This window comes from Mastacembelus armatus, chromosome 16, assembly GCF_900324485.2.
Source record: "Mastacembelus armatus chromosome 16, fMasArm1.2, whole genome shotgun sequence".
In the NCBI taxonomy this organism is placed as follows: Eukaryota; Metazoa; Chordata; class Actinopteri; order Synbranchiformes; family Mastacembelidae; genus Mastacembelus; species Mastacembelus armatus.
The window spans coordinates 2,624,479-2,636,696 of record NC_046648.1 but is presented as its reverse complement, the minus strand read 5'-3'; the positions used below and the strand labels follow the sequence as shown (position 1 = coordinate 2,636,696).

At 39.8% G+C, this 12,218-nt stretch overlaps 1 protein-coding gene and 1 long non-coding RNA gene across 2 annotated transcripts in view; one reads left to right on the top strand and one right to left on the bottom strand.

The window, feature by feature from the left end:
* The window catches only part of sntb1 (syntrophin, basic 1), a 28,712-nt gene extending 21,821 nt beyond the window's left edge, over positions 1–6,891 (top strand). Inside the window, exons 7-8 of the mRNA XM_026293692.1 lie at positions 2,645–2,874; positions 4,634–6,891. Of these exons, the coding sequence (XP_026149477.1) occupies positions 2,645–2,874; positions 4,634–4,726 (323 nt within the window). The 3' untranslated portion in view covers positions 4,727–6,891. The remainder of the gene's footprint in view (positions 1–2,644; positions 2,875–4,633) is intronic.
* LOC113122383 (uncharacterized) lies at positions 4,051–6,733 on the bottom strand. Its single transcript, XR_003294855.2, has 2 exons — positions 6,409–6,733; positions 4,051–4,732 (listed from the first exon to the last, which is right to left on the bottom strand). It is a non-coding gene; the product is annotated as an uncharacterized LOC113122383 (long non-coding RNA).
* Positions 6,892–12,218: the final 5,327 nt, after the last annotated feature.

Sequence of the window (12,218 nt, the reverse complement as noted above, 5' to 3'; positions counted from 1 at the left end):
GCTCCTGTCTCTTGCTGCTATTTTCAGCATTGTCATTCCAGCCACTTTAAATGGGGGGAAACCTGAGCCTTCAAGCATCTCTACATCCCACTGCTTACTGTGATTTGACTCATTCACGCAACAATAAAGAGTAAAAACAACAAGTTGAATTTTTTTTTTTTTTTTTGGTTCTGTTTTCTTTTGCAGTGTTACCTTTGGGCAGAGCCAGGCTGGCTGTACCCGCGGTACTAGTTTAATATGCTAAGGTCAGCCAACAGCTGCTTGAAAACAGAACAGCTGCTGAAACTTGTGGAGCTGTTTCCTCAACTATTATTTCCAAAGTCAAGAACAGATTCTGAAAAAATGCTATTTTTAAAAAACTGGTTTCAGATTTATCTTTTCAAAATCACTAATCGTTCACTCTGCATGTTGGTATCAGAAGTGACAGCTTGTTAAATTGTCTTAGAGGGTGACAGAGGCCCCTATGAACAAATAAACAGCTTAATGACTTAGAGCACTTTAAAAAGGCAATCTTGTTTCAGCACTTGTGAAAATTAACCTTTTAACCTGCTGTGACACTTAATGTCGAGCACAGTGTGATACACTTTCAAAATGTTAAGCATTTTACTGGCTGCTAATGTAAATTATAAGTTTAAAACAAACGACTGAGTTTCTGTCCCATAATAACCTTTTTAGCCTTTACGCTGGTTGTCATAGTAACAGTCAATGTCTTCCTCCACTCCCACAGTCTCTCCGTCCCTCATTCATTCTGGCCGACTCTCTGTGTCGATGTTATTACTCTCTGCCCCTCTTTCCCTCCTCCTGTCTTTCCCACTCACCGTCAGGCAGAAAGAAGGGCTTTTGTTGCAGCCTGAAAAGCCTCTTTCTCTCTGTGCATGTTTGTGTGTGTGTTATGTGGGAAACTCCGCTCGTCCCACAGATCAAGGCTCTCAGGTAGAAAGGTAGAGTTTCAGGTCTAATTTCCACTCCAGAGCACCACAAAGACCCCACACTCTTTGCCCCATTTACAACTGTTACTCAATTAATGAGATGTTTGTCCTGCCCCATTGTTTATACGTCATTAGAATAGCATTGCACGTTATGAGACCCATTTTCATCATGAATGGGCTGACTTCAGGGTTCTGCAGTTATTACGTATATCTGACTGTGTGTGTGTGCCTCTGTTAGATTCAGAGCTTCCTTCTGATCAGCACTGCTTCCTTAACTTCTAATCACCACAAGCCTGTCAGGTACAGCTCATGCATCTGCTACTCTTTGCTTAAACTCACAAGAACTATTTGAAAACTGTGCTTGACTGTAGTCTGACGTGTGCGAGCACGTTTGGCATTCGTCAGGTAAAGAGCCAAACGTGAACAGATTTAGATGTATGGAGGACAATTGGTTTCACTGACATCGTGGTTAGGCAGATGGGGAACCAGCTCATTGATGAAAAGAGTGAAGAAGTCCACGAGGAGGGGTCTGAGCTGTCAGTGCTCTAAAAATAGGACTAGAATGCAGATGGGTCACGCTGTGTGGGGATAAGGCAGGTTTGTCATTATAATGATGTGTAAATTAGGAGAGTAGATAAAATTAGTAGACTTGCCTTTCAGCATGACACTGCTGTAAAGAGAGTGGGAAAGCAAGTAATGAGAAAAGCTATGAAACACTTTATGCTCTGTAAGAGTTTGTCATTGAAATGTGGTCAGATGTTTTATCTAAGCCAGTAACACATGAGGCCCAACAGAGATAAGGCGCCTTTGATAAAGTCCTAATGTATTAACAGAGGTTCAACAGCAGCAGTAAACACACTGACTCACGACTCGACTCTGAATGTCTGGTACAGGTAGACACACCTATGACCTGTCCAGGGTGTCCTCCACCTGTTGTCCAGTGTCAGCTGGAGTAAAAGGAAATGGCTGGATGAAGGTTAAAACAGCAGGTTTTTATAAGGAAAATATACGCTGTTATGCTTTCCTAGTTTTATTAGGTGCACCTAGCTATAGCTGGTATTCTCTGAGAGGTGTTTCTAATATTCAGTGTACCTTAATTTGCATGAATCTTAAGAAAAGTTGAAGGCGTTAGTTTTAGCTGGGTATACCTAATGAAATGGCAACTGAAAGAGTGAATGTCTTAACAGTACAAGTAACAGTAAGTTGATGTTTTTAATATTCCAACCATAATGAAGTGAGATCTGCTGAGTTAGTTGGACGAGGACTGGTGTTCACTATAGATTAGTTTGTCTGATATGTGATTTTGCGTTCTTCTCCAACCACATGATCACCTCCATCGTTTGAAAAAGAAGCTGTGTCAGCAACTTTCTATTTCCTTACGTTGAAAATGAAATCAGTGCACCACAAAGATCCAACCTAATAACATCACACATTCATTATTCTGAATGGCCCTGCACCTTCCAGCTCAGGTGCATTTCTTAACAGAGTGAAATACATTCGTGAAGCCCACAACATATATTTCAAACTCCAATGTGATTTACATAGATACCTGTGATTTAGAGTCCAACCCACCTCTCACTGTATTTACCTTCAGTTTGTACCAATACAGTGAGACTTACTGTATGTCTGCATTATCAAGGCATGGAAATATGGATCACAAAACAAACACTTGAACAATGAACAATGAAAAATGTCCATCGTTGTCTATCTTGCAGGTTGTCTGTATCGGGGTCAGGAGTGCCGGCTGGTGATTCACTATGAACAGGGCTTCTCTGTGCTGGCTGATCCCAAACTGGCAGACGAGGACAATGGGGGGGAGAGAGGAGCTCATACACCCACCAACCCCAGAGTGCTCCTGTCCTACCCCTACGAAAAACTAAAGATGTCTTCAGATGATGGAGTTCGCATGCTGTTCCTAGACTTTGGAGGGAAGGAGGGGGAGATTGTGAGTGAATCATTTTGTAAACATTATGTTTTCATGCAGAAAACGTGTGACTAAACTGCTCTAACAGGAGCTCAGTTTCCCCGTATTCGTGCTCCACTGAAGCAAATGGGACTTCTGCTAAAATCTAAAATCTATATTTATTATTTTAAAAAATAGACAAAATATGAACAAGTTCTTCACAACATTATATTTTTGTGATTACTGAGTTGCAGTGTTGCAGCGAGGGGTAAAAATGACCCTCTGGCGGTTCTTGTGTTAAAGTATTAGAATTGGTTCATGTTTATACCTGAAACTAACAAAGCAGAAGTATTCCCACTTCTCTGATGTGAATATTGATGTGGGTGTCAGCAGGTTGAGTTTTTATTAGCTTCCCATGGCTCTAACACACAGTTTTCACACACAAAAACAATATTGGTGTTTCATCATTCATAAAGCCGTAGCACTGTGATTTACTGTATGTTGAAAATAAAGTGGGCTTAGGAGATTTAGACACTGGAAGCTGAGATGTTTTATATTGGTGCCTCGATGTGTGTGTGGAACATGCAGCTCCATATAAAGCATCTGTCAGATACATTTACGTTTGAACGCTCTTTTTTTTTTGCTGAAGGCAAATAAGCAAAGCACTTTGAACTTTGATTCAAAAACCCTCTGCTGGCTGCTGGAGCAGCACAGATTTTGCTGTTTGTAGCATTTCTGAATCCCACCATAGTGATAGACAAGGTTTTATTAAAAAAACAAACAAACAAAACAAAGCAGTTGTGGATACGCTCATTAGCTCGACATTTAAATTTGGAGTTAGGTTTTACACTGCTTTGAATACCACTTGAAATATGCAGCCTACGTCTAATTTAGTCAGCAATTGCCAGTCTGTTCCGCCCATACAGAAAATGTATTATGGAGCTAGTATCAACCAAAAACAATTGATTATAGGATAGAACACAAACATTATGTACACACATCTGCTCTCATTTATCATGGAGGCAAAGAGACAATGTGAGCTAAATATTAGCACTGGCATGCTAACATATTAGCACTGGCATGCTAACATATTCAAAAGGAAAACACTGACATGTTAATGTTAAGCAAGTAAAATGTCTCACTTCTACACCATGTTACTACAGTTCATCCTGAGGGAGACGTAAATGTGTCAGAGTTCATGACACTCCATCAAAGTTATGAAGTTATTTACCTTTATTAGTCAGGAAATTGTATTACCCACCCAAAGTACACACGTACACACACACACACCCCGAGCAGTGGGCAGCCAGTGTAGTTGGGGGTTTGGTGCCTTGCTCAAGGGTCTCACCTCAGTCGTGGTATTGAAGGTGGAGAGGGCGCTGGCTATTCACTCCACCCCACCAACAATTCCTGCCGGTCCTGAAACTTGAACCTGCAACTTTCGGGTTACAAGTCCAACACTTTATCCATTAAGCCATGACCGCCCCATTTAAAATTTTTTTTTTTTAATTATTATTTTTTGGGATCGGTGTGTGTATGGTGCTTAGCTTTAGCTACAACTGTCTAATCCTTGTCATTGCAAACTGTGGAATTGGTTTTGAATATTTTTTATGGTTGTATGAGCCTTACAAACCCTCTTTCTTTCCTCCTGCACACCCCTGCCTTCTACCCTGTCTGTCATTCCTTCTGCTTTAATGAATCTTCACATTTTTTTAATCACATTTTCTCCTCTTAATATCTGTTTCGCATTATGACGTGTTATTCAAGTTTATAATTCTGCTGTTTTCTGCTCTTCCTCCAGCAACTGGATCTGCATTCGTGTCCAAAGCCGATTGTCTTCATCCTCCACTCCTTCCTCTCTGCTAAGATCTCCCGCCTGGGTCTGGTGGCCTGACACCCTCTGTAAACAGACATTTCACCTGCTTTGAAAACAGAAATCCACCTTGTTTCTCCACCTCCCTGCAGCCTGCATGCAGTACACCACGTTAAGTCGAGGACCGAAGCCGAGTGGACATAAACTGGAGGAAGCATTTCAGACTGGTTTTGCTTTGAGTGGCAGATGCTCTTTACAGACAGAGTTTTCTAGGATAAACCCTGCATTTGAGGGCTGCATGGACTAAAGTACTGAATGGAAAAGGTGGCCTAGACTTGATCTAGAGATGGTGTATCCAACCAGAGGAAAGCACTGCAAGGAGCAGATTGGGCATCACTGTCACGTCTGGGATTGGAAGGACTGAACACGTGCAGCAGGGAATGAGATAAATACATTTTTAATTTTGTTAAAGTGTAATGACAAACTGGCTCCCATCTCCATTTATATGGTTTATTTATCATTAACTTGGAGAGTTTTCTTCCACCAACACTTGACACGCTGTGGAAGAACTTTACGCATTTGTCTTTGTTAGCATCTCCTGAGATGTCTCGTTAGTGGCGTCAGCATTCGTCAGTGAAACTGGGAGGCACAATCAGCCATACGGTCTCCCATAATGTGACCGCTCACTCAAATTCAAAATGTCAGGTTGCACAAATGGTCAGGGCAGGTTTGAAAATCTGATGGTCAGAGTATTTCAGTTTGATCAGTTCTAATGTCATCACACTTCTTTTCTGTTTTGACATTGCTCGAAAATAGAAAAATAAACCTGTTTCATAGCCTACCAGCCTGTTTTGTTCTCAACACTGAGGAAATAGTGGCTTTTGGTAGTGGTGGTTTCTGAAATATGCAGCTTCAGTTTCCACAGTAATATTAGTATTCTACATAGTTTGAATGCAAGTTTATCAGACGCTATAAAGATTTCTATTTGATATTACCCTGACTAAATCATGTTTTGTTTTCTTGACACAGAGTAAATTGTCTGTTACCCATGAAGCTATAACCTGGAGCTGGTTAACTTAGCAAAGCTAAACAGCAAGTCCAACAGTGCAGACCAGATAAACCTCACCTACAGCCCCTCTAAACCTCGTTAACACATTATGTCTTGTTGTTTCATCCGTACCGGTTTATTAGGCCGTTAACCTGCAAGCGAATTATTCTGAAACTAATAATAAAATATTCTGATTCACTCTGTTATTTTTAATCTTGGAAACATAAGCAGAGACAACAAAGACCTTTTCTACAGACTCTGAGCAGACAGTTAGCCCTGCTTAGCATGAGGCTGAATCAGGATACAGCTTTTCCCCCTTGTTTTGACTTTTGAAGCTAAAAAATAACCAGCCCCTGGTTACTGCCTGACATTTAAACAGACAGACAGCTGTATCAGTCATCCCAAAAGCTATACCAGAAAGCAAATAAATGTATTTTCCCTTCATGGTGAAAAAGTCTGAACCAACACGATGACACTGTTTACTCCTTCTTCATCTCACGCTGGACTGTTTCTGATTGTGAGCCTGATTTAGAAGATTTTAAAATCTTTATAGATATTCTTTGTTGTTGCTGGTTAACTGATAAAAACAGCCACGATCTGCCCCATCAAACTGAAACTCCCTCTGTCAAGTATTAGTTCTAGTTCATTCTGCTGCAGACAGTGCAGGTCCTTATTGTTTGGCTGTTATGAAGCAGATCAAACCTGAATGACTCACCTGCTCCTGCTTGCTGCCAGGTCCCTCCATGTGCCTTCAGACGAATGAGAAGATACACATTTGAATTTTGAAATACGTTAATCACAAGAGGACCATGGAGCAGAAATAGCTGCTTTACTTCCGGTGAAGAAAGCAGAACTTTGTGTTTTTCTTTTCCCCTTTTGTTATAACACATATCTCCAATGACAAACATTTACATACAAGCTGTGACAAAATATTTCACATGTTGTAATCAAACACACTGTAGATGTAACAGTCTGTTTTGTTGATACAAAAATAGTGGACGCACTGTAACACAAGAAGAATCCAGCACTTACTGATAACCTCAAATAGAGAAAGGCTCTTTGAGTAAAGGCGTCTTTGATATGTAGAGTCCTCTGATGCCTTCGCCAGCTACTCGACTATACAGAAAGACCGTCAGGCTGGTAAAGCTTAGTTTTTAACTCAAATGATGCACATAAATCATGTATTTAACAAAAGTGACACGATGAGTCTGTCTGTTCATTGTCTCTGCTTGTGATTTAGTAATTTCTCATCAACAGAAAATGCAAATCAACATGAAGCAGCTTCATATTAAAATGTAAATGCCAACTTCAGTTTCTTTTCTGATGGTAGTGGTTCTTTATTTTTAAGATATTATTAGTAGGATGTTAGACATTTCCCTTCTTCTACTCTCAGTTTGGAAATGACTCAACCCTGCTGTACACACACACACACACACACACACACACGCACACATTTTTGCAGTGAAACAAAAACAGGCAATATTGTGTCAGGGACAGCTAAGATTAAAAGTGGTGTACTAATTTACAGCTTACCAGTGACAGTCCAGCCTGGTTTGGGAAGTGTTTTATTGTCCAGCTCAGCAGAAAGAATTCATGTGTCTTTAGTTTAAGAGCGTGAGAGTATTGAGTTGCAGGCAGCACTTAACACAACTGTAACTCTTGACATTGTTTACTGGGATCCTAGGCAGTGAGCGACCATCCTTTCTCACTCTCTTTTGTTTTCTACAGATACAAACAGATCCATGGATGCAGGAACATTCATGTTATTGAGAGTGAGGAGTTTAGGGCCCAAATCTTAATCAACTTGCATGTCATGCCTAAAAAAGCGTCACACTGGGCTGTTTTTCTACGCTGCATGATGCTTAAGTCACATAGCTTGGACTCTTTCAGGGCATAACAATGAGCATTAAACATGAAGTGTCTCACTATGTGATTGGTTAAGCACCTGGAGCAATTGTACACAGCAATTTTTTTGCTTGATTAGCAGCCTTTAAAAAAATGTTTAAAACATTCCATTAGCTGCAAACGCAACATGTGAGACAAGTTAATATGACAAACATCTACAAAACTATTACTTGTTTACATGTCCAGACATAGAACAACATCACCGTTTATCTGAAGTCATGGTTTGAGTCATGGTTCCATTATCTGTACCCGCTTATTCCTACACTGTGACACCAACACTAAAACTTACACGTAGCTCCATCACACAACAGTAACACAACAAGGTGTTTAAATACAACCTGAACAAATCCCCCATGAGCACGCACTTGGCAACAGTGAGGAGGAAAAACTACATGCTTGTAGTGATGGAGAGTAATGTTCCCACTGATCAGTGCTGACTGATTGGTTTTAAGATAAGCTGTAGTAAAACCGTTGTGATCCAGAGAAAACAGTATTCTTGGGCTAAAGATAACAGAATAATTACTTCATTATCCTGGGAAAATAACCCATGACTTTCTGGAGATAAAGAGAAATTAAATTATTTGATGGTATTAAGGCTTATGCATAATTTGATCAACTCCACTCTCATGTCAGTATCAAAAAACTAAAACGGTAATAAAACCTAGTTGAGCTAGTTTTAGTGTATACTAAGTTATTAGTAGGTGACTGACACAACATCTGGACATCAGGCTAATACTGAACACAGGTTAGTGGTAATTTGACGACCCCGTGATTGATGAAGTGACGGCACCAAGCACAGGTGATAGTCTATAGACAAAAACATACGTCTATACTGTAAATCTGAAGTTGACTACTCTGATCTGTTGTTTCATCTGTTGGACAAAACAAACCCACACACATCATGACACTGTTTTTCACCTTGCTGTTTTTGTAGATGTGTGGCAGCACTGGTATAAATTGATGTTCACAGTACTGCTCTTTGGAGACTTAGTTAATGCTTATAAAGTGAAGAAAAAAACAAATTCATTGGCTTAGACACATTGTGAGTATGCACTTCTTAAATTAAAGAAATACGTGCTGTTTTGTTTCACTTTACTTTCCCTAATAGGGCTTCAGGAAGTATGTTTGGTAGTTTTCAAACTGTCTAATGGGTCTATGGCCCACACTCTGTCAAATGTGATATTCGAGCTGATGAATTAAACAGAACTAGTTTTTTGTGTGTTATGGAGCTGGATGAGAACGTTCACAATGAATCTGTGAGACAACGGCAGGTTCTGCAAAAAAAAAAAGACACTCCTGTTATTGGGAGTGAGTGTCTCTCTCACTGTCTGTTAATCTGCAAGAAGACGAGGACCAGCATAAACCCTGTGGGCACACGCACACACACACACACACACACACACACACACACACACACACACAGGAAGACACATTGTCTTACAGCATCAGAGGACAGACAGGCTTGTTTGTGAGGTGATGTCACTGCTGTGACCCTCTCACTTAACAAGGGCTGTACTTCAAGCTCTGTTACTCTCAGAATCGCCCGCCTACGCGTAACCTGTGCACATTACCAGTCTCAAATCATGCAATTATGTCCTCCCACTGACTGTACACAAACTACCCTTTCACTGTCTTTGGCAGTGGAGGAGAAATGCTGTCTCCCGCTTCGCTCTCTCTCCCTAATGCACAAAAATACAAAGTACCAGTTTCTGCTAACTTGATGATAAAAGAAATGTGGTGTGAGCAAGGAGTGTGTTTGTGTGTGAGACAAAGGAATTTTGCAGGATACCACTGCCAAGTCCCAACAGAACCCTGAATGCACCCATCTCTCTTTCGCTTTCACACACACACACACACAGACATGCTTTGCGATCTGCTGTGTCCTGTAAACCTGTGCACAGAGGGATAGATAAATGTGTAAGAAATGTGTGTGTCCTCTTTGTTCCTTGCACATGTGAATGGATCCCACGGGCAGAGCGTGCTGTCAACAGGAGTTTAAATATCACGGGAACACTGTGTCATTACAAGATTATTTGATCAGCAAAGGACCTGCGTGCTTGTCACAGAACACCAGCTTGAAAAACGGGGACCGGGATCATATGCAGGGTTCATGTAAAGTACACCAGGAGCAAATGTTCTGCTCTGTTTTACTTTTTCATCATCAGTATCACACAGTTGACAGTTGTACACTAATGACAAACGGGAGCAGCACAGATGTCACAAACCCCAAAGACCTAAGAGACTATGTCTGATTTGACACAAAGGTAGGGCTCACATGCACATGCAGGAGGAACACGATGATATTACAAAGCAAACCATCACATTCTTACTCTCACAAGGTTAGGATACACTGCCATATGCTTCAAAAAGAGTTTGGGGAATTAAAGGTTACAGAAAACTGATCATTTATATAGAAGAATATATATATAAGTAAAAATAATTAGTGTAGTTATTTATTTGAAGACAGGATATAAAGATTATAAAGTCACCGTAGAAAACAGTGACTACTTTAAATGACTAAACTCATCTTAAACATGCAGATTTCCCTCGTCGTGTTAAAAGTTAGAGAATTCCTGGATACAGGAAATATTACTGCATCAAAAAGAATGAAAGAAGAACTTACCTGTTATCTACAGCTCAATATTAAACTGCACTTTCTGTGATGAGTTCCCTGACTCCCGGGTTTGATTTGTTGCTCCTGTTCACAAAGAACATAGACACTTTATCAATAAAATGCTTCCACTTTCATAGAACTGGAGAAAAAGTCTAACATTGAGGGATCTGAGTCGCACTGGGTGAGAACAACATGCACAAAAGGTCCTACACCAGCTCCATGTTATGTTTAACAACCAGACTACTCATTCAATTACTGATCATAAGCATCATTAATTATTGAATTATTAACAACTGAACTCAGGCGATGCTGGTTTGTAGGAAGAATAGGCTACATGTTATTTCTGACATGAATTATCATTACTTTTTTTTTTATTCGGTATTTTTACAAGTAAAAAGTCCCATCATTGCTGGAGTGAACAAGAAAATATTGAAGCCACAGTGGGGGCCTGGCTGTTCTGTACATGCCTCAAGGCCTAAATGCTCAGGCAGCTCCACAACCAGGTTCTCTTTGTCATATGACCATTAATAAACCTGCAAGAAGTAAGTGCAAAAGGTTGGGGGCATTCATATTAATTATTATTATTAATATAATAATAATAATATAAATACACAAAATAAATAGTCATCTTTTACATAAAAAGAAATTTTACTTTTGCATTTCTTCTTGTGTACAGGCCAAAAATGACACAGGTCACAGTAGCATAACTGCAGAACCATAAAATGTTGTTTTTTACACTTTTTGTAAAGAAAGTGAGACACAATTATCCTTTGAATTGGTGAGCTTTAGAAGTGCTAATAAATGGTTTATATTGCCTTTGGACAGAAGCAGCATATTCATCAAAATGTCAAAATATCCCTTTTCTTTACAATCAAAACGAATAACGAGCACCTTTCATCTGTGTGCTGGAGGCTGGTGACATGCTGCCTGGTCACACTCAGGCTGGTCCAGTGTCATATCTCAGAATAACATTTTGGCACAGATGGTGTCTGGATACACAGCATGGATGGCAATCACGACTGTAATTTCAACATAATGGCTCCTCATTTTTATCAAGTCTCATAGAAGGTCTGTCAGTGTGTATTTTTGCATTGCAAGTTTTGTCACCAGAATGGGCACTGCCACACACGCTGCTGACACAAAACTAAACACACACACACACTGTGGCTTCCTACAGTCTATTCAGCACCAATTACTGCCTTATAAAAACCAATGGAGATGTCGTCTTCATCCTGTTTCTCATGGGACTTAAACTTATTTTAACTTTGAGCCCAGTTCTGTTCTGTCTGCCTATAAACTACAGCAGTTTTATGTAATTATAATGTAGGAAGACTATAATGTCAGTCCACGTCTCTTAACATTACTCAGTCTAAGCGCTTGATAACACAAAAACATCCAAAAGGTTGCAGGGAGGCAGCTGAGGGCAACAAGGTCATGTCCTCTGTAATATTTCTGAGAATTTAGTAAGATTCAAATTGAGATCTGAGAACCAGTTGTTGAATAATTTAAAATGGCAAATCTAAATTATAATAAAATACCTAAAACAGATTCTATACCAGAACTACACTTCAGCGGATGAGTTGAAAAGACCTCATTATAAGTGGGCTGGTTTTATCACTTGTTGAAGTTCACATTATGTTGAGATCGCTGTCATTATTTGATGGCATTACAAGAGGATAGACATTTATCACAGGACATTCTTAGAGGGCAGAACCAGGGGGACGCAAAGATTTTATTGCTGATTTCATGGTTGAGAAGATGCACTGTAATAGAGTTACATTATCATTATCAGGAAACTACTCTGCTGACAGGTGGGTTTACTGAGCTGGTCAACAATATAATACTGTATGAATTCAGACTAATATATAATACTGATCCAAGCCTTTTACACCTGTTGTCAAGAAGACTGATGCTGAAAGCAGTTTGCACCTTGGATTTTTATGATGAACCAATTTAGAGATATTATATTAGGCTTCTCTTCCCTCTTTAGTTGTATAAATCTGCTT